Raw genomic sequence first — 19,622 nt, forward strand, 5'->3', positions numbered from 1 at the left:
TCACAGAGACGTGTGTGGCTCCTGCCTTAAAGCAGAGCTGCTTCCGTGGCACTGGGCAGACGGGGGTGGGGGTGGGGTGAATCTCGCAGCTGCCACAGGCCAGGATGTGTTCACAGGGGCCAGGAGCAGTTCTAAGGGTCCAGGGGCCGCCATGGGCATCATGGTGACAGTCACTGGTTCTGTTCAAATAGGCCAAGAATCCTCACCAACACTGTAATAACAAAGTGTGCCAGAAACGTACTGTCACAGCAGATAGCTGCACGCGCCTGAAGACTGTTTTGCCCCAAACATCTGCATCTCCACAGTCCATAGGCTGGAATCCTAACCCCCAGCATGATGGCAGTTGGAGGCAGGGCCTTTGGCGGGTGACTAGGTCATGAGGGTGGATCCCCAAGAATGGGATTAGTGCCAGAACCAGTATGTGGGCCCTTGCCTGACCCCGAATCCGCCTTGGTCTTAGACCTCCAGCCTCCAGAACTGAGCAGAGTCTCTGGTTGATAAGCTGCCTAGCCGGTGGTATTTTGTTATAGCAGCAGGAAGAGGACAGGATGACAGGATGCCTGTATGTTTGTTGTTTGTCAAGACGTGCATGTTGAGAAGTTGAGTCCCTGGTCTGGTCCCGTTGCTGGGATGTTAATAATCAGCCCAGACTCAGGGGCATGCCCGTGAGTCGTCAGTCAGGAAGGCTGAGGGCCCACTGGGCGGTTTGTCTCTCTCCACGGGACAAGGCGGCACGGGGGCACCGCCCATCAGGTGCCTTCGGGTGGGCTCTCGGCGTGGCGGCCTCAGGGGAGTCATTCTTCGTGGGGGCACCGAGGGCTTGGCCAGTGAGCCAGGCGGGCACCAAGAGCTGCCTTTGCCTAGCCCTGGTGTGTGGGAGACACAGACCCCACCTCCTGATGGAGGGCCTTAGAGTGTTTGTAGCCTTTACAAGGTGAGACCCCAGAACTGAGGACATGCCTTGGAGGGAGAGAAACGGGTGAGAACCAGCTTCCGCGAGTCTCTCCTGAGACGTTAGAAGTAGACGTGAGGCTGTTGTTTTGTTAAATGTTTAGAAGAGTTTTTAATGAATTTGCAACCAGTGTTTAAGTGTTGGGGAAATTTTATCTTATTCATAAATTTTGATTTATGAACTGAGTTGGAATGTGACTATATAGGGAATTACCATTACACAGCATACAATTTATCAATCTTGAGAATTTATTGAACAATTGACTTTTTTTTTTGGAAATTTCAAGCGGAGACCAAAATGGAGGGAAAAACCACAGCCCCGTGTAGCCAGCGCCCAGCTTCAGCGTGAAGCAGCGGCCTCCAGGTATTAGGTGAGCTCTGGCCCCCGGGGCCTGCAGCCACTTGCCCCAAAAATGGGCTAGCCCATTAGGTGGGCCTGGATGGACCCTTTCTGGATACACATCTCTCCTTGTGGGCAGGACGAGCCAAGGCCACGGCCGCGCCCGCTGCAGCCTTGCCTTCCTGGCCGTGACCCCCGGCCCTCGATGGCTCTCTTACCGCCCTGGAGAAGTAAAGAGGGAGAAGGCGCTGTTTTGTGATTAGCAATAAATAACAGACGCGAGAGCTACGTCAACACACGGACAAGCTCAGACATGGGGCGTGGAGGGGGGAGGGGCAGCACCAGGGTGGGGTCCGGTCAGGAAGGGGTGAGCAGGCCCGGCTCCATCTTCACGGCGAGAGGACCTGCTTCACGACAGCTGCAGTCCACCCGGTGCGGCCGCCCCGCCCTTCGTAGTCGCCCCGTGGCCCTGCCGCCCTGTCTGTCCTGGGGTCTGCAGCTCTGCCTCTTCCGAGTGTGGAGACGGGTCCCACCGTGTCCCACCTTGTCCCATCTCCCCAGGCTGTCCAGGCTGCCTTCCCCCCTCGTCTGCATCAGGTCCTGTGGACGGAGGGATGAATGTCTCACCCACCCCCTGCCGGGCTCACCTGGCCGTGTCCTGGTTTTGTGGACGTTGGGGTGCATCCCCATCCATCCGTCCCTCGTGGGTGGATGTGCTGCCGTGAGGCTTCACCCACCAGCCTGGTCATGCACGCTCCTGAGCAGGGCCAGCTGGACATGCCCCCAAGGGGTCTTGCCTCTGCTCAGCCTGTCCTGAGCCCCCTGCCCTCCCCAGAGCACAGCTGCCCCAGCCGATCCTGGTGGGCATCCCTGTCCCTCCCTGGGGGACATGTGGTCCTTTAGAGCAGAAACTGTGTCTCAGCGAACACTGTGGGGTGGACACGAGACATACCTGGAAGTGTCGCTCTGGCCCCTGCCTCTCCCCACCCTGGGCCTGGCCCCCGGAGGGTCAGAACCCCACAAACAGAGGGAGAGATGCTGGGCAGGCCAGGAGGGGCTGGTGGAGGGGCCAGCAAGAGCCCATCTCCTGGGGTTGAATGTCGGGGGTCGGTGGTCGGCACAGGCTCTGACTGTGAAGCCTCAGTGACTTTCCTGGTGGTTTCAGAGGAGCAACAGGGATCAGTGAAAAAGATCCCACCATCGCCTGCCCTGCAGGTCCCTTCTGCTCCAGAGCCAATGGGACTGGCCAGGCTCTGGTGCTGGCGGGGGCTCTCTCCCGGGTCCTGACCCCACACCCAGGCTGGAGCCCAGGGCTGGATGGCCTGCCTCATGGCAAGTCTGGGTACCTGGGCACCAGGGGGCTTGTGGAGGGGGCTGGGTAGACCCGGCCTCGTGGACACGTAGCCAGGAGAGTGGCTCCCGTGGGATGGGTTCTCGCCCACCCAGTTGCCACCCAGCTGCGTGCCAGGCAGGCTGAGGGGCTCAGAACGCTGCGGCCGCACTGTGAGCTGCTCCAGACCCTGTGACACCTGCCCTGAAGATTCCTGTACACTGCAGGGGGCCGGCCTGCACCCACCCCGTGTGACAACCGACAGTGTCGCCAAATGCTGCCCAAGCTCCTGGGGACAAAACTACTGTGTGAAAAACTGCTGGTTTAGAGACAGGTGAGGACTTGATCAATTTGAGATGAACAGCATATTTTTTTGCAGACTGTGGATAATCCAGCGGTTTTTAATTGTTAAATATACATATACATTAAAAATCATTGCCATTTTAACCATTTTTAAGTGCACAGCTCAGTGGCATCAAGTACACTCACACTGTCCTGCAGCTGTCACCACTGTCACCTTCAGAACTTTTCATCTTCCCCAACTGACACTCTGTCCCCATCAAACACTAACTCCCCCTCCCCCCACCCCTGACCAGCCCCTGGCCCCCACCATCTACTTTCTGTCTCTGAATCTGACAAGCCCAGGGACCTCATGTAGGGGGAACCACACAGGATTTGTCCTTCTGTGCCTGGCTCATTTCAACAAGCATCACATCAAGGGTCATCCACGTTGTAGTGTCAGAATGTCCTTTTTATTCCCCTATGTGGACTGATCATATCTTTTTATCCATTTTTCAATTAATCAGTTCTATCCATTGATCAGCTATTGACAGGTGGGCTGTTTCCACCTCTCGGCTGCTGTGACTTGAGCTGCCCTGAGCGTGAGTGGACAAGTGCAGGTTCAAGTCTCTGCTCTCAGTTCTCTTGGGTCCACTCCCTGGAGTGGAATTGCTCGGTCATATGGTAATGCTATGTTTCACTTTTTGTGTAAACTCTAGTTTCCCACGGCATCTGCACCAGTTTACATTCCCACCAGCAGTGCACAGGTTCCAATTTCTCCCCATCCCCACCAGCACTTGTTATTTTCTGTTTGTTTTGTGTTGATAATATCCATCCATCCTAATGGGTGTGAAGTGATCTCTTGCTGTGGTTTAATCCAGGTTTTACATTCATCGTTATTTTCTGGGTGTACACATGATAGGATCTCTGTCTTCTGGGAACTTAATTCCCTGGGGTGAGACACATGCATGGAAGCAGCTGACCACTGGAGGGACCCAGCCACAGAGTGCAGGGCTGGGCCGGCTTCCGGGAGCGAATCGGCTGGGTCAGCACGAGGAAGAGGCTGTCCTGGCACACCTGAGACCAGGCCCCTTCCTGGCAGCAACGGTGTCGGGCTGCCTGATGCCTGGGGGCTCCCGCCTGCAGCCCGCCCATGAGAGGGCGGGATTGGCCCCCGTGGCCTTGGACTCAGGAAAGCAGGTGATAGCAGGACAGTGACAGTGGCAGGTGAAGCCCAGGCAGCTCTGGGGCCAGCCCTGCAGCACTTTGTGGGCACGACTCTGTGTCCAGCTCTCCTGAAAGGGGTGCTGACTGCGTCCTGGGCCCCATCTCTAAATGGACCCTCCCAGCCAGCCACCCAAAGGGAGGGAGGGCTTGATCATCAGAGCCAATGAGGTGAAATGTGCCTGGGACACCCCAGCCCACAGAAGGGGAAGCAGAGCCGCCACCCGCCTCCTCGGGGCGCTGGGTCAGCTCTCTGGTAGCGCTGTCTGGTCAGGGAATACAGAAGCAGGCACGCGTGGGGAGTGGCCTCTCCTCGGCCACCCCCGTGGACAGTGACTTTGCCCTAAATGGCCAGAGGCTTCTCGCTGGCATAAACTGGCCACGGGGTGGTGGGTGGGTGAGTGCCTGCCTCCTGGCTCAGCGGCAGCCCAGTCCCCACCTCACAGGCTCTCCCAGGAGAAGGGCCCGGCCAGAGAGCTTCCAGACGGGCCAGCTGCGTCTTAAGGAAGCTGCCTGTTTTTCTTAACCCCTTTTAAGATTTCACTCACTGTTACCAGAAGGGTGACAGTTTGCACAGACGCGGCTACTTCCATATTTTGCTTCAGCCTCACAGCCACGCCCAGGGGCTCGGAGTCCCCAGCACAACGTTGGAGGGGAGGAGGTGGTGGCCTCGCACCCGACCCGGCTGTGTGGGGCTCCTGCAGCCCTGAGCCCCACCTGCTGGCCTCAAAGGAAGCAGCGGCCGGTTGGCCCTCGGGCCTTGGCCCTCGGGCACATGGGTCCCAGAGCACTAAGGCATGTGGGAAGGGCTTGTGTTCTGGGTAGCAACCCAGTCTACCAGGCGGCCCCTGCCATGGAGAACCTGCCTGCCCTTGGGGACGCCCCCCCTGCTGGGGGAAGGTCCAAGTGCAGCCGGGGCCTTGGAGAGACCCCAAGCGCTGTCCTCTCCCTGCATGAGGCCTCCATTGGCCTGGCTGCCATCACCACCTTCATTGGGTGATGAGGTCACAAAAGGTCCTGGGAAAGAACCTAGAAAATGCATCCTGGGATAAAGGTTGGGCTCTGAGATGGGAAAAAGGGGAGAGGAACTGAGGTTAGGACAACCAAGAGGAGCCAGGAGGAGGCTGGGAAGACAGGAGTGCTGGGAGGGGCACTGTCCTGGAGGGGCCAGTGTTGGGGGAGGGGCTGCGGAGGATGGGGGTCTCCTGGGGGTGGGGTGGGGGGCTGGCTGTCTTCGGGGCAAGAGGGTAGCCCCCAGAGCTGCACGGGCCCTACCCTGTGGACACACACACACGTGGCTGAGAAAACGAGCCTTTCCTCAGGTCCGGCCTCGTCCACCGGAGGTGCAGGCTCCTGCTGACGCCACCAAGGAAGACTGAGCCTTTGGATGTCCGAGATGGCATCTCTGGATCACTGACACGGAGGTCTTCGCCGCAGGAGCGCCCAGCTGTCCCCCAGCCCAGGGGGGCGCCATGGTGGGGCTGAAAGGAGGGGGATAGGTGTGTGCTCCGTGCAGTTGAGAGCTGATAAGGGATGTCAACGTTCCTCTTTATAATTAAGAAGATAATTTAATCGCTGCTATTAAGATCTCAGCTCCTCCCGAAGTGGGCTGCTTTCAACAAAATACCTTTGGTTCTGCTGTTTCCCACACACAGGCCTGGCAGCAGTTAAGTGGAGATGCCGAGATTCCGAAGTTTCATCTCGTGAACCCATCTGGTTTGAAGTAGTACAACAAGCAGGAAAGGGAATTGAATCAAAGGCACAATTTGAGTTTTTCTAAATACAGAAAACGTGTGAGGTAGACCAGCAAACACCCCCGTCGTCCCCTCCCAGGGCTGGGCCATGTCCCCGGCCTGTTCCCAGCTGGGCCTGTGTCAGGACGCAGAAGATGCTTCCATATTGCGGAAGGCACATTGGGACAGGCCTGTGCGGAGGTTCTGCCCGGAAACCCGCAGAACCGAAGGGCCTCACTGGGCCCACATGGAGGAGGAGGGGGCCCCCCGTCACAATAGGGAAACCAAGGCCTGGGCCTGTGGAACCAGGCTCACCCCCTTTGCACCCAGCTCCAGCTGGGCCACACTCCTGCCTCCACAGGAATCATCCTTTTGGTCCTAGAAGAAGCTCCCGGCCCCCACCTCCTCCCTCTGGCCGCCTGCACGTGGCTTTGATCTGCAGCAGCACCTGGAGGGCAGTGCGTCACGCTCCCCTCCCCCACCCCCATCCATAGCCCACATACCCTCTGGACCTCCCCAGCCCCAGGGAAGGGGCTGCAGCCTCACAACCGCCAGGGCCTTTCCCTCCTCAACTCAGGCCTGAGGACCACCGAACAGACCACCTGCGTCCCACAGCTGGCAATGCAGTGCAGAGGGTCAGCCCTGAGCATCCTTACACCAGCGGGGGCGGTTCTGTGGGGTCACAGGGCTCCAGAGCAGGGGCTCTGGGGACTCAGGTGAAGGGGTGCAACCGCCAGGCTTGCGGGGTGCCTGGCACCGGGCGAGTCTCCAGAACCGCCAGCCATTTGCGCCAGGGGCATGGGGAGGGCAGGCAGTTCCCGAGCCTCCCTGGGAGCTGGGCCCTTTACGTCCCAGACACAGGCTGTGGGACGGAGGAAGGCGGCAGCCGGCCCAGGGAGCCGCCTGCTGCTGGGCATTGTCACCCCACACCCCAGGGTCCTTGGGCTCCTGAGACCTCTGATGTGGGGCCCGAAGGCCCCACCCTCCTCCACTTGCTCCCGACTTTCCCTCTTTCACACAGTGGACGTTGTTGTTGTTTGAAGAGCTTCGGGATTGAAGAGTCCAGAGCCCCTGGACCAGAGCTCTGAGGTCCCTCCTGGTCCTAGCTCTCGTCCTTGCTGCTCTGGCAGCCAGAACCTGGGGACAGGCAAGAGGGGTGGAATACGGCCTCTGGGCCAACAGGGAAACACAAGGAAGATGCCTGTGGGGGCATCCAACAGCTGAGGGTGAGCCCCCGAGGAGGAGGGGCGAACAGGACCCCAGCCACACACAGAGAAGGGTCGGGGTGTGGGAGGAGGGGCCGGAAGAGGGAAGACGATTGACGGTCCCAGGGAGGATGCCTGCAGCTGAGGGCTCTCACCAAGCACTTGGGTCAGGATCAGTGACTGAGAGAGGCCCGAGCGCCCTTCTGAAACGCAAAGCCCACAGCAGAGGCTGGGTGCCCCAAGCCAACCCTTCCCTCTGACCCCCAGGATGAAAGGCAGGGTGATGGCGGTCTGTGGGGGTGACGGGCAGCACAGCACCCACTAGAGAACAAACAAGCACCCTTCACCGGAGACTGGACACTGGTCTGACATAGAGAACCCTGACCAGTGCATTGTGGCCGGCTGGGCACCCGGCTCACGACCCATGTATGACAAGTTCTTAGCCAGGCCAACTTACCTGTGGGGGCAGCGGAGAGAGAACCCACCTCTGGGGGCTGTTCCCCAGGGCAGGCGACCGTCTGCAGGGTCTAGCCCACAGGCCGCCAGGCTCTCAAATGCAGCCGGCCGGGAGCCTGACGTTGACCTTTATTCTGTCCCGTTCATCAGCGTGCACGGCCCGCATCAGACAGCAGCAGGGCTCTCCCTCTCCAGTGGGTGGTGATCTTGGGAGGGGCCACGCTCCGCTGAGTCCTCTCACCTGCAAACGCCAGGTGCTAGCGTTGGTTCAGGGGAAGCATCTCCTCACTTTAGCTTTGAACAAAACCAGAAAAGAGATTTCTCCACCCATGGTTTTCCCCCAGTCTGGATGGTGAAAGTGTGCAGTGGGGAGAGGGAGGCCTGAGAATCACAGTGGTCCCGAAGGGGTGGCCGGCGCCCACAGGGAAGACTAGTTCAACAGGGCAAACCACTGCCCATCACTCCTGCAGGCCTCCCAGGACAAGGGGGTGCTGGGTGCATTGGTGGCCCCCAAGCAGGGGAGCCCAGTGGCACAGCTGGCTCACCCAGAGGGTGAGAGAGAGATGTGCAGTGGGGAGTAGATGGTGTCCATCAGTGGTGGTGTCCAGGGCTGCCCTCAGGAGTGCATTCCTGAAGCTCTGTCCACGGAGCCTGCTGGCCACTCAGGCAGTGCTGCAAGTCTTCATGCCCGGGCACCAGGTGCCCCATGAGGCTCTGGAGGGCCCTGGCTCCAGAGCTCACCCTTCAGCAGCCTTGGTCACCACCTCCCTTCCTAGACCTGCCTCAAGGGAACAGTTCCTGTCGTCCAATTGCTAAGCTCTAGGTCACTTCCGCCTCCAGGACCAACACATCTGGGAAAAAAGTCCAGCGCAGGGCAGGCATCAGGAAATGCCTGGCTGTGTCCTTGGAGATGTGGTGCCTCCTGGCAGCGATCGACACAAATACACTGGGTCAGGCACAGAAGGGGGACAAAACCTCGGCCACTTGCATTTCCCGTCCGTCTCGTGTCCAAGTCAGCAGCCTTGACGTTGACAGGCTGTCAGCTCTTCCTGCCTGGACTCAGGAAGGGAGGGATCAAAGGGTTCCTCTGGCCCCATCCCTGTTGTTGAGCTAATAGGTCCCTCACCACCTGGCCTGGGAAAAACGCTTCACAGGCAGGTTTCAAGATGACTCATGACCACTGTCATTGTGGCCCCGTCCAGGTCACTCCGTGGGGACACTCACAGCAAGTAAAAGTCAATAAACAGGGGAAAACACGGGCCTGAGCCAGGGCCAGCCAGGGAAATGCTACAAGAGCAGAACTACCTGTTTTTGTCTTTCCGATAAGAGTCAGGGCTTCTCCCCTTCCTAGCCCCTAGCAGGCAGTGTCCTGTCCTGCACGACCAAGACCGTTATACCAGCTTCCATGGAAGAACACACAGGACAGGCACCGGCCTGAAAACAGGCCAGGGGTGCAGGCCCAAGTCCTTTTAGAAAAGGGACAACCGCCAAGTGAGGAATTTAACAAGGCCGGATGCACACCTGGGGCCACAAGGTGGCAGTGGGGGAGGGGCGCTCTGGCCGGGCTGGGAGGGGCGGGGAGAGGACGCAGGGAGGCGTGGCCGGGAGGGGGCTGGGAGGAGGGGCTCGGAGCGTACCTCAGGGACCCCCCGCCCCGCCCAGGACCCGGCTGCAGGGAGACCCCGAGTCCCCGAGTCAGCCCGGACTCGCTCTTCCCGAGACACCCCGCGCGATGTGACTGGTCGCAAAGAAATGGACACTCAGGCAGCTTCCAAAAGAGGCGAAACCGTTTATCAAGGCGGCGCCGGCGCGGTATCTACAGTTATCTACAAATATCTACAAGTATCTACACCGCCTGCAGACGGGTTCTCGGGTCGTCTACACTGCAACTGCCAGCCGGGCCGGGGGACGTCGCGGTCTCGCGGAGAACAATAAATATCACTTCCTTCCGGCGCGAACCGCGCACTTTGGCACTGGCTGTGCGAACCCGGGGCCCTCGGGGCCGAGGAGGGACCCGCGGTGGCCCTGGGGCCAGGGAACTAGGTCCTTGGACAGCTCTGGGGCTGGCGGATGGAGGCCCCACGGCTTGGAGGCCCGGGAAGGGGGCCTGCGGTGGCCCCGGGCTGGGTGGACCGGACTCCCAGGCGGACGCCCACATTATCTGGGGCAGTAGTCGTAAGAGCCGGGCGGCGCGGCCCCGGCCGATGAGTACATGCTGGCGGCAGCCGCCGCAGCGGCGGCGGCGGCGGCGGCTGCGGGGCTCACGGCGGGGTGGTGATGCGGATGCGCGTGCGGGTGCGCGTGCGCGTGGAACCCGTGGCCGCGCAGGCCCGGCAGCGGGTAGGGCGCTGGCCGGCTCTTGGCCCCGAGGTAGTGGTCGTAGGCAGTGGCCGGGTACTTGTAGGGGTGGTGGTGCAGTGGCTCCGACGCGCCGGGCGCCTCCAGGCGCAGCTCGGGGTGCGGGGGGCTGGGCCGGCCTCCGGGCGCGCCGGGCAGCGGGACGCCGGACCCGGGCAGCGCGGGGCTCAGCACCCGCGCCAGCAGCTGCGGCGGGTGCGCCGGGTCCCCGAGCACGGCCGGGCCGCCCGCGTCGCGCTCGAATTCTCGCCGGGCCTCGGCCGCGTCTGCGGGGAGGGCCGAGGGCTGAGTCGCGGAGAGGCCCGCGAGAACGCGCCTGCCCCCGCTCCGCGCCCCTGCCCAGCCCCGGGCCCTCCCCGGGGGCCCGCGCCCTCCACTGGGACGGCGGGCGGGGCGGGCAGGCGCAGCCGTCGGACCGGGCGGGCGAGTGCGCGCTTGCCCGCCGCCGCGGCCGTTGTGCAACCGGCGCGCGAAGGCCGCGAGCGCCCCTGCGGCGCGGGCGAGGCCGGGCGCTGCCTTCTGCCCAGATCCCACGACCCCGGCCCTACCTTTCTCCGCGCCGTTGGGCTGTGTGGGGGAGGCCACGGGGTTCCGCGAGCGCGCAAAGGCGCTCATGAGCGGCAGTGCGCCGGGCCGATGGTTCCGGGGCCTGCGGGAGGGAGGTGGGCGGCGTGTCAGGGGGCGCCCGGCCAGGGGCCCGCGCGCTCGCCGTCTCCTCGGGGATCACTCACCAGTCCTCGGGGTCGCAGTCTCGGAAACCTTTGGCGAAAGGGTTACTGGCGATCTTGAGCTGGGTAATCTGCAGGGAAGCGGGCACTGAACACCCGGCTCCAGCCCCTGTTCTTGGGGCCACCGGACCTCGGTGGAGCGGAGGGGAGCGTTAGGAGAGCCCTCCCCCACTCAGGAAGGGCCGCTCTACTCTCCGCTGACCAGAAATGCCTGGCTCACAACTGCTCCCTCCCCCGCAGGGGTTGTGCCTCTCTCCTGGGGCAGGGGTGCTGGGGAGACCCCTTTCTCGCTAAGGAACCTGTCTTTTCCGTCCCAAGTGATTAGGATAGAGACCCTGCTCCCCTGGCTGGGATGGGAATGTAGTCACTTCCACCCCCCACCCCGCTGTGGTCCAGAGTGGAGGGGCACCCTAGGAATCTGGGTAAACCGCGCATCAGGCCCCTGATGGGGAGTTTCCGGAATGGTTTGGAAAACAAACTTTCAGGCCACAGTGACAGTTCCCCCTTGAGAGGTCAACCTGATAGGAGGCTGGTCCGCCTGCAGCAGAGGGGAGGGGGCGGCCTGAGGCTCTGAGGGTGGGTCTCCATCGAGTGGGGTTTCCAGGAATGGAACCTTCTGTCCCCCAGGCAGCAACTGAAAATTGCACCCCTGCCCAGAAGTGTTGACCGGGCCACCCAGGGCCTCACCCGGTGGTTCTGGTAGGCAGTGACCGCAGTGAAGCGTGTCTCCTCAAACACAAAGGTTTTGAAGTTCTCCTCGGCGTATTTCTCGCTGTCTTTGCGCGGGTCCACATAGACCACGTGGAAGCGTGGCTGGTATCTGTGCATGGAGTTGAGAATAATCTGGAAGAAAGGTGGTTAGGGCCGAGCTAGGAAACCAGCCAAGGTCCGGACCGGCAGTGAGCTTCCAGACAACTCGGCAGAACCCTGAGCTCCCAAAAGGAGGCTGGGCCGTGGGGCATCACCGCCTGGATTCCAAAGGCTGCTGCCCTCACCCCCCACCCCGCACGGCCCCATCCTTTCCAGTTAAAAAGCCTCCAGCAAAACACAAGGAGTGGGGAGAGGGAAGCAGTGTGACCCACCAGTCCCTGAGCCCCTGACCAGAGGGCTAGCTCTCCTCGGCCTGTCCCTCATCCACACCCAAGCTGCCCAAGCTCTGCCTCTGGCTCCAGTCAGCAGGGACTCCCAAGGGCCTAATGGGGGACAGGGCGGTAGCCTGGGGGGGTCGCTCACATGGCCATTGTCGTCCAGCAGGTTGTTAGTCAGCTTCAGCTTGTCGAAGGAGACGATTTGCTTCATCCACTGTGCCCCCTTGGCCGGTGAGTCGGGGTGGTAGTGTACGCGGCCGGGCGTGGCGGGGTCTGCCTTCCCGGCCACCAGCCAGGATGAGCTGTGGAAGGCGTACCTGGGACGCCGGGGCAGGGGCCACAGCATGCTGGGGTGAGGGCCTTGCCGAGGGAACCCCGAAGGTGCCTCTGATGAGGTTCCCACAGGTGAACGGGGAGCTTTTCCAGGGGCAATGTGAGGAAAGAGAAAACTCCCCGTCCTGATACACAAGCGGCAGGAAGCGACCAGAGGGAGGAAGCCGGGCCCTGGCGCCACATTTCGCCGCACGCGGGTCGCTGCTCTGGGCCTCCTGTGTCGCCGGCGCGGCGGGAGGCCAGATTGGGCCACGCCGGCGGCCTAGGGCGCAGGGCGGACCAGGTTCTCTTTATTAATTGCTGTTAATTGTCCGGGCGGCCAGGCCCGCCCTGCATAATCTCTCCTGGCCACCCCACCTTTCCTGCCAGCTCTGGGGCCCAGCGTTCCCGGGGGGTGGGGGAAGGGACGGGGTGCCGGCGCTCACCTCTCGGGAGAGGGGGACACGGAAAAGGCAGGGGCTGTGTGCGAGGGGCCAGACGGTGGGGGCCCAGCCTGCATGACCCCCTGAGGGCCACTCCCCAGAACTGCTGGGGGTGGGGGGTGTGGGTCTGGGGTCTGGCAGGAGTGGGGAGGGGCACCAGTCACTACTGTCCTGGGCCACCCACCCTCACCAGCCTGGCCAGGCAGGGACCCACCGGCCTCCAGGCCCGGCTGGGCGCTCACCGATAGCGCTTGTCGTCCACGGGCACAAAGTCCATGAGAAGCATGTAGTCGGCCATGGGGTCCATGCCAAAGAGCTTCACTTGGAAGGTGGGGAACATGCGCCTGGGGGCGGTGGGACCTCAGTCACCTCAGGTGGGGGAGGGCAGGGCGACCCACCTCCACCAGCCCAGGACATGGCCTCCCCGCCTGGCCGACTGCTGTGCTGGGTGGGGAGGCTCCTCATCACATCTCCCCTCACTCATCTGCTTGACTAACCCGACCAAGCCCCTGCCCAGCCGAGGGCGAGTGGACGGCAGGACAGCCCCCTGCCCCTTTTTAGAAACACAACAATGGCGAACTCAGTGCTCGAGCCAAGCCTCCACTCTTGAACACAGGCCTTTGGCTTCTTTCGCCAACTCTGCCCGTGTAGACCCAGCCTAGCAACTGCCGATCCAGCCGTCCCATCCCGAGCTAGCCTCAGCCGGCAGTAGCACCGGACCCCGGGATCCTCGGCCCTCGGGCAGGCCTCCCCTGCTCGATCTAATCAACCGCCCTAAGCTCCCGGCTCAAACAAAGTGAAAGCGAGGCAGCCCGTGTGATTCTGAGGAGTCCCAGTCGCCCTTTCGGCTGGATCTGTGGCTGCTCCCCAGTCCCTCCAGTAAGGCCGAGCCTTGGAGTCCACAGTCCCGACTCTGAGGCCCTGCCTCCCACCCAGTGCTGGAGTCTCCCCACCTTCCTCGGGGACACACGCAAGTTCCCAAGACGCAGCTACTCAGGGCTGACTTCGCTTGTGTCCTTGGGGTCCCCTAACTCTCCCCTCCCCGGGCTCCGACTCGGTGACTGACCCAGGCTCTGGAAAGGACATTCTGCGGCTCCTACCCTGGCCACTGGCCATGGGCCGGCCTTGCCCTGAGTGTGGGCCGCTGGGCCCTGGAGGACAGCATGAGGCCCCCACCTGCTGGTCCTGCAGCTTCCCCTCACAGGCAACTCCTTGCGGGCGGTGGGCAGAAAACAGATGCCAGCCCTCCTGGACAAGCCTGCCACGCCTGCCCTCGCCTCTGCAGGCCGCAGAGGTCTGCAGAATGCTGGCTTCTGGGGCGAGCCTGGCCCCGCCGAGGCCCTTGCTGGGCTGGACTGGGCCGGAGGCTGGGGCACAGTCCTCATGGGGTGGCGGGGGGAGGCCAAGTGCCCAGGCCAGCAGGAGAGCCTGGAGAAGACCCCGTGATCTGGAGCTGGGCACAGGCCCCAGGCTCCCAGGGCGGACGCCGCGGCATGGAAAGAGAAACCACGAGCAGGCTCTGCAAACAGGCCCTGAGCTCCCGTTGGCTGTGTGGACCCAGAGCTGGTGTCTCCTGTGTACACTAGACACAGACCGGCACCCGCCTTTGTCTGCCGGTCAAATTGGTTGCATCGCAAAACTTGTTCCCCTTCTCTCTGGGCCCTTAAAACAAACACAGGCCAATTGAAGGCGGCGGCCCCAGCAGCAGAGCCAGGCCCCACCATCGCCCGAGACGTAGGCCTGAGAAGACTGGATAGCAATCTCCCCTGAAACAGCACAGTTTTGAAGGGTCTTAACTCTCTCCTACAACGTTCCAGACCATTGCCCCATGGCCGGGCAGCGCCTCTATTTAGCCCGGATGGACTGAACTAGGGAACCAAAGAAGGCAGTTTCCTCTGAAAAGTTGGGATCCACTGGGATCTGCCAGTTGGTGAGGCCCCTGGGAGGGCCCGGCGAGCTGAGCCGGCCCCTGCTTCAGGCGCCGGCGTCCTGGGGCTGAGGGTGCACCCGGGCGGCCGCGCTCCTCCGCCGGCCCCTCCGCCCGCGCGCCAGGCGGCTGTCGCCGGAGCCGGGACCCGGGAGCGAAGGAGCCGGCCGCGCCCCCACCCCGCTTGCCGGCCCCGCTCGCGTGCGTCGGACCGAGGCGCGCGGCTAGGGAGGGGCGCCCTGACCTGCCGGCCTTGGTGACGATCATCTCGGTGCCCAGCTGGTTGAACTCGTCCCACAGTGCCTTCATCTCCAGCTGCACGCTCACGCTGGCCACCTTCGCGTTCTTCTTCACCGGCGCCTTGGCGGCGGCCGCGCAGCTGGCCCCGGGGCCCTCAGGCTCGGCAGCGGCGCTGGTGGCGGCCCCGGCGGCCGGCGCGAACGGGTAGGCGTGCGGCGGGCCCGGGGCGCCGGGGGCGGCGGCGGCGCACGGCTCGTAGCGCGGCGGCGGGGGCTCGCGCGGGCCGTACGGGTCGGCGCCCGGCGACGCAGCGCCCGGGAAGCCCCCCGCCGCCCCCAGGCCGCTCAGGCTGCTGGCCGTGAAGGCTGCAACGTCGCAAAAGTGCGAGAGCTGCGTGAGCCACGGGCTGGACACCGCGGAGATCATGACCCGCGGGCCACACCGCCCCGCCGAGGTGAGCGCTGCCCCGCGCCCCGGGCCGAGTGGCGGGCGCGCGCTGCGCTGCGCCCCGGGCCGCGCCGCGCCGCCCCACGCCGCCGCCCGCGGAGCCGCCCCGCCCCGCCCCGCCCCGCGCCGCGCCCCCGCCCCCGCCGAGACAATGGCCTCCCCCAGCCCCCTCCCCGCCCCCGCCTCCTCCCGGCCCCCCGACCGCCCGGACCGGCTCCCCCGAGCGAGCGCCCGCCGGCCGCCCCTAGCTCTGCCGCCCTCCCGCGTTGCACTTCTCTCTCCGGGCTCTTTGCAATTTGTTATTTCCTTACCTTTGTCTTCCTCGTTCAAGTCTCCCCTCCGCATCCTCTTTCCTCCTTCCACTATCTCTCTCGAGTCTCCTTATTTCTGCTTTATTTTCTGCCTCTTCCTCTTTTTCCTGCTAGCCCCTCAGCGCTTTGTCTTTCTTTTCAGTCTGCCTGTCCCCCTCCTTTCTGCGTGCGTCTCTCTGTTATTCATGGCTTTTAACTCTTTTTTTTTTTGAATAAAAACTGAACTCTTTCTCTTTTTCTTTTTTTATGACTCAACTTTCTTTCGTAAAATTTCCTCCACTTTCTTCTCTTTCGTTCTTGCCCTCTTCATTTCCTTTTCATCTTTCTTCTTTTGGGTTTTCTGTTTTCTCTCCTTTTCTCAATTTCTTTTTCTCCCGCTGCCCCCCGCCTTTTCCGTGTCCCCTGACAATCTCACGCTCCTCTCCTTTCCTCCCGCCTCTCTGAGCTCACGGCCCCTCTGCCACCGCCTTTCTCTGGTCCTTCTTTCCTGTCCTCCCAGCCTCCCCTCGCCCTCTTCTGCTCCTGTGTCTAGCTGCGTGCGGGTCTCTGTAGCGGGGTCCCCGGGCTGGAGGGTCCCCAGGCTGGACGGGGGCACAGAATTTGGGCAGGATGCCCCCCTTTCTCTCCACCCTAGAGTCCAAGCTAGAAGCCTGGAACTCACCCCGCCAGAGCTCCCTCCACCCGCTCTTTGCCCGGATCCTGCCAACCCTCTTTGCTTGGGCCCCACGGCAGCAGGGGCAGGGGATCTGGCGGGCGGGTCCGTGTAGACGTAGCAGGAGGCTCACCTTCCATGTCCCTGGTGACGGTGCTGAAGTGCATCCCGGCCGGGGATCCCAGCAGCCTGCGAAGCTTCGCCGGGTCGGAGAACCCGGGTCCCAGGCGAGCGGTGTGCTCTGCGGCCTCTGCTGCAACCAGAGAGGCAATGCTGAACGCGCTGGCCCGGGGAGACAGCGGGCTCCGTGCGTCCATAGGCGCCCGGCGGCCTGACCGGCGCCGCCTCCGACTGCGTGCACCCGGCCCCACCGAGGCCGGCCCAGCCCTCGGGCCCCGGGGGCGGGGGCCTGCGGTGCCACTCACAGCCGCCGGCCCTGGGCCCAGGGGATTATGGTGTCACGGCCCCCCACTCCGGGCCGGTGGCAGCCGAGGGGCCCTGATGGGTTGAGAGCCCTGGGGGTGTGGGCCCTCCTGCTTTTCAAGGTCCAGGCCCCTTGCCTCTGCTCCCAGGGGCCTCCATGACCAGCACCCCTTGGACATCCCGCTGCTCCCCGAGGCCTGGGTTCCCTCTGTACAGCGAAGCCATCAGCTTCCCCAGCCCCCGAGGGGAGGTGGGGACGCTGGGAGCGCCCAGCCCCAGCCCGAAGCAGTGGGGCACCGGCCCTGCCCCTGTCCTCCCGCCTCCTCTTCCCCGGCTGCCCCTGCACCTGGGTGAGGAGAGGGCAGTCCGGGCTCCGGCACTGGCCACAGGCGGACAGCCCCAGGGCCACGGCGTCGTCCTTTCCTCGGTGCTCAGGGACAGGACCCAGCCCAGCAAGCGGCCCCCAGCCCTCTTCGGTCGGCTCACTGTCGTGGCTGGGGACCCTGAGCAGAGGGACGCCGCCCAGGCCAAGCAGCCCGGGAGCCCGAGCGTCACGCGCACCCGCGCGCACCACCCGCCTCTGGCCAGGACGCTTATACATCCGGAGGGTGGGCAGTGCCCGCTCCTCCGACCTCCCCGCGCACCGGCCGGGTGCAGGGAGGGCCGGGGGCGGGGCCTGGACTGGCCGAGGGAGCCGAGGACACGTCTGAGGAATTCAGGCCGCCGGCCGGGTCGTATGCTGCCCCTCGCTCACCACCCACCCCACAGCCAGCCTGCCCGCCTGGGAAGGCCCTGCTGCCCAGTTGGGCCTTCAGGCCCAGGCATCCCAGACGCTAAGACCTGACTTGGCCTGTGCTTCCACGCACCTACTGCCTCTGAGGCCTCTCTGCCCAGTTCAGGGCATCCATGGCCTTCCAGTCCAGAGTCTCCCCAGCAGGGCGCCAGGCCTCCCTGCTGCCAGGATCCTCTCTGGCCCTGCACTGAGGCTCTGGCAGTCAGGCCTCCATTTCCAAGGCCTCTGTTGCTTTGCCTGCGCTTGCCTGGATGGGGGTGGGAAGCAGCAGCCTCTCTCAGGGTTCTTACAGTCCCAGGGTCTCAGATCCCAGGCTAGAGGGGATGTTGGCTCTGAGGCAGGAAGGCCCAGAAACTGGGGACCTGGGAGTGGGCTCCAGTGGGAAACGCCTGGCTCCCGGGCCTGAGGTCCAGGAAAGATACATGGCTGGAGTCAAGTCGGTGAGCATGTGGGCCCTGCTGTGTGACTGGGGTGGGTGTGTGTGACCTCAAGTACAGTGAGCCCCGCCCCACCCCCTAGGCTGGGGCTGCGGCTTTGTGGACCATGCCAGAAAAGGGAAACTGTTGCCAGGGTGTGCCCCCCACCCAGAGTGGCCATGTGGGGCTGTGACAGTGACAGTGATCTGTGGGGCCCAAGAGCAGGTCCAGGGAGTGGTGTGATGCGCCAGGCCTCCAGGACCCCAGCTGGAGATGCTCCTGGTGGAGGGAGAGCCCGGCTGGCAGGGGAGTTGGTGGGGGCAGGTCGTGGTGGTGCTGCAGGAGGGGAGCCCGTGCTGAGGGTCTGCACCTAGAGAGGCGTGCAGAGCGGTCACCGTGGGTACCTCTTGCTGGTGGTCTGCATCCAACCTGCAGGTGGGTGCGTGGGGTTGTATGCCATCTGGGATGTGTGCTGTCCTGGCATGTGGGGGTGCCCGTGGTTGTGTCCTGTGCACCTGGGGAGCCTTCCTTGTATACCTGGGCGAACACCTGAAGACAGTGGGCAGGTGCCCAGTCTGAGGCAGACACCAATGTTGAGAAAGGAGAAATGAAAGTGAAAAACTTCTTCTGGAGTCGCAGGGTCAGCCTCCTGGGACCCTGTCCTGAGGTCCCTGGCCCTCGGAGTCTGAGGTGGTAGACAGGAGATGGGGTCCTCCCAGCCCCTCATTAACCCCTTCATGCCTGAGCTGGGATCTGGGAGGCCACGCTAGGTGGGGAAAAGCGTGGGAGCAGAAAGGACGCTGTGGCATGGGCCAATGGGCCAACTCTGGTCGAGAGAGCGCTGGAGGAGGTCAGGGCCGCCCCGTACTGCTCCGCCTGGGACTGGCAACCCTGCTTCCCCGGCTGCAGCTACTCACCCGAGCAATTGCAGACCCCGAACCCCTCTGTCAACGCCCGGTCCCTGCTGGAATCCAACTGCAGGGGCCCAAAGAGGCCTGAACACTGTGGGGTCACCGCCTCCTGCGCCTCCGGGGTGAGCTCCTCGGACCCTCCTCCGTCCCTCCCGGGGCGATCCGCCGCTTTCCTCACCGCCTGCCACCGCCCCACCCACAGTGCCCCCACCGCCCAGACAGAGCTCGCGCCCTCTGGTCCCGCGACGCCCTGCACACCGTGTCCGTGCGCACCGCCGCCTGCGGGAAGTCCTCATCCCTCACTTGGAGCGGCTGCGGTTCCCTTCTGCCTCGCTCCCCCTGCCGGCCGCACCTCCGGGAGCGCGAGGTAGGAGGCCCGGCTGGGCGCCGGCCCGACCGGGCTGGAAGGGCTTGGCGCTGCCGGGGGTCGTGCGCTGCTCGGGCTCTGCCTCCTTAGGGCGCAGTGTGCCCCTCCACCTGGGACGTGTGCTGAAGACAAGACCCGCATTTCGCTGCGCCACTTGGCAGCGAAGGGGGAACTAGGATGAGACCATTTTACAGGCCCTAAAACCGAGGCTCTGCTTTGACCGGCCTCCGCGAGGTACGGGGACCAGAAGTCTAGCTGAGGACAGGAGGCGTCAGGGGCGGGATGGAGCCGAGGCAGCCGCCAATCCTGGGTGCAGAACGGGCTACAGCCTTTGCTTCTCTCTGCGGGCCCTGCACTGGGTCCCACGAGGGCACTGGGATGTATCCCAGCGCTTCCCCTGGCACCTTGCGTTTGGAGGCTTACTCATCCCCCGCCCCAGCATCTTCAGAGTTTTGCCCGAAGCAAGTGCTGTTTCAGAGGTTTTCTCCCCAGCGCGCAGAAAGAGGCCCCTGGAGAGTCTGACTGCACTGCTGCACCCAGCTCCGCCTCCCCGGAGCGCACGTGGCTTCCTCAGGGCAGCCCTCAAGACTGGAGCCCTCACAGCTTTGGGGGGGATACCACTCCTCACTTTCCCGCCACCATAAAGGCACTTCGACAGCGCCATGCCGAGCACTCAGAATTCACTCTG

The 19,622-nt window shown here is 63.4% G+C and overlaps 1 protein-coding gene across 1 annotated transcript; it reads right to left on the reverse strand.

The window, feature by feature from the left end:
* Positions 1-9,675: 9,675 nt before the first annotated feature.
* On the reverse strand, positions 9,676-18,907 carry TBX1 (T-box transcription factor 1). Its single transcript, XM_032603009.1, has 9 exons — positions 18,871-18,907; positions 16,158-16,277; positions 14,619-14,979; positions 12,690-12,791; positions 11,838-12,009; positions 11,292-11,447; positions 10,608-10,675; positions 10,425-10,525; positions 9,676-10,142 (listed from the first exon to the last, which is right to left on the reverse strand). Exons 2-9 carry the CDS (start codon positions 16,189-16,191, stop codon positions 9,676-9,678), a joined length of 1,461 nt encoding a protein of 486 aa, XP_032458900.1. The 5' UTR covers positions 16,192-16,277; positions 18,871-18,907.
* Positions 18,908-19,622: the final 715 nt, after the last annotated feature.

This window comes from Phocoena sinus, chromosome 14 (genome assembly GCF_008692025.1).
Source record: "Phocoena sinus isolate mPhoSin1 chromosome 14, mPhoSin1.pri, whole genome shotgun sequence".
NCBI classification, from domain to species: Eukaryota; Metazoa; Chordata; class Mammalia; order Artiodactyla; family Phocoenidae; genus Phocoena; species Phocoena sinus.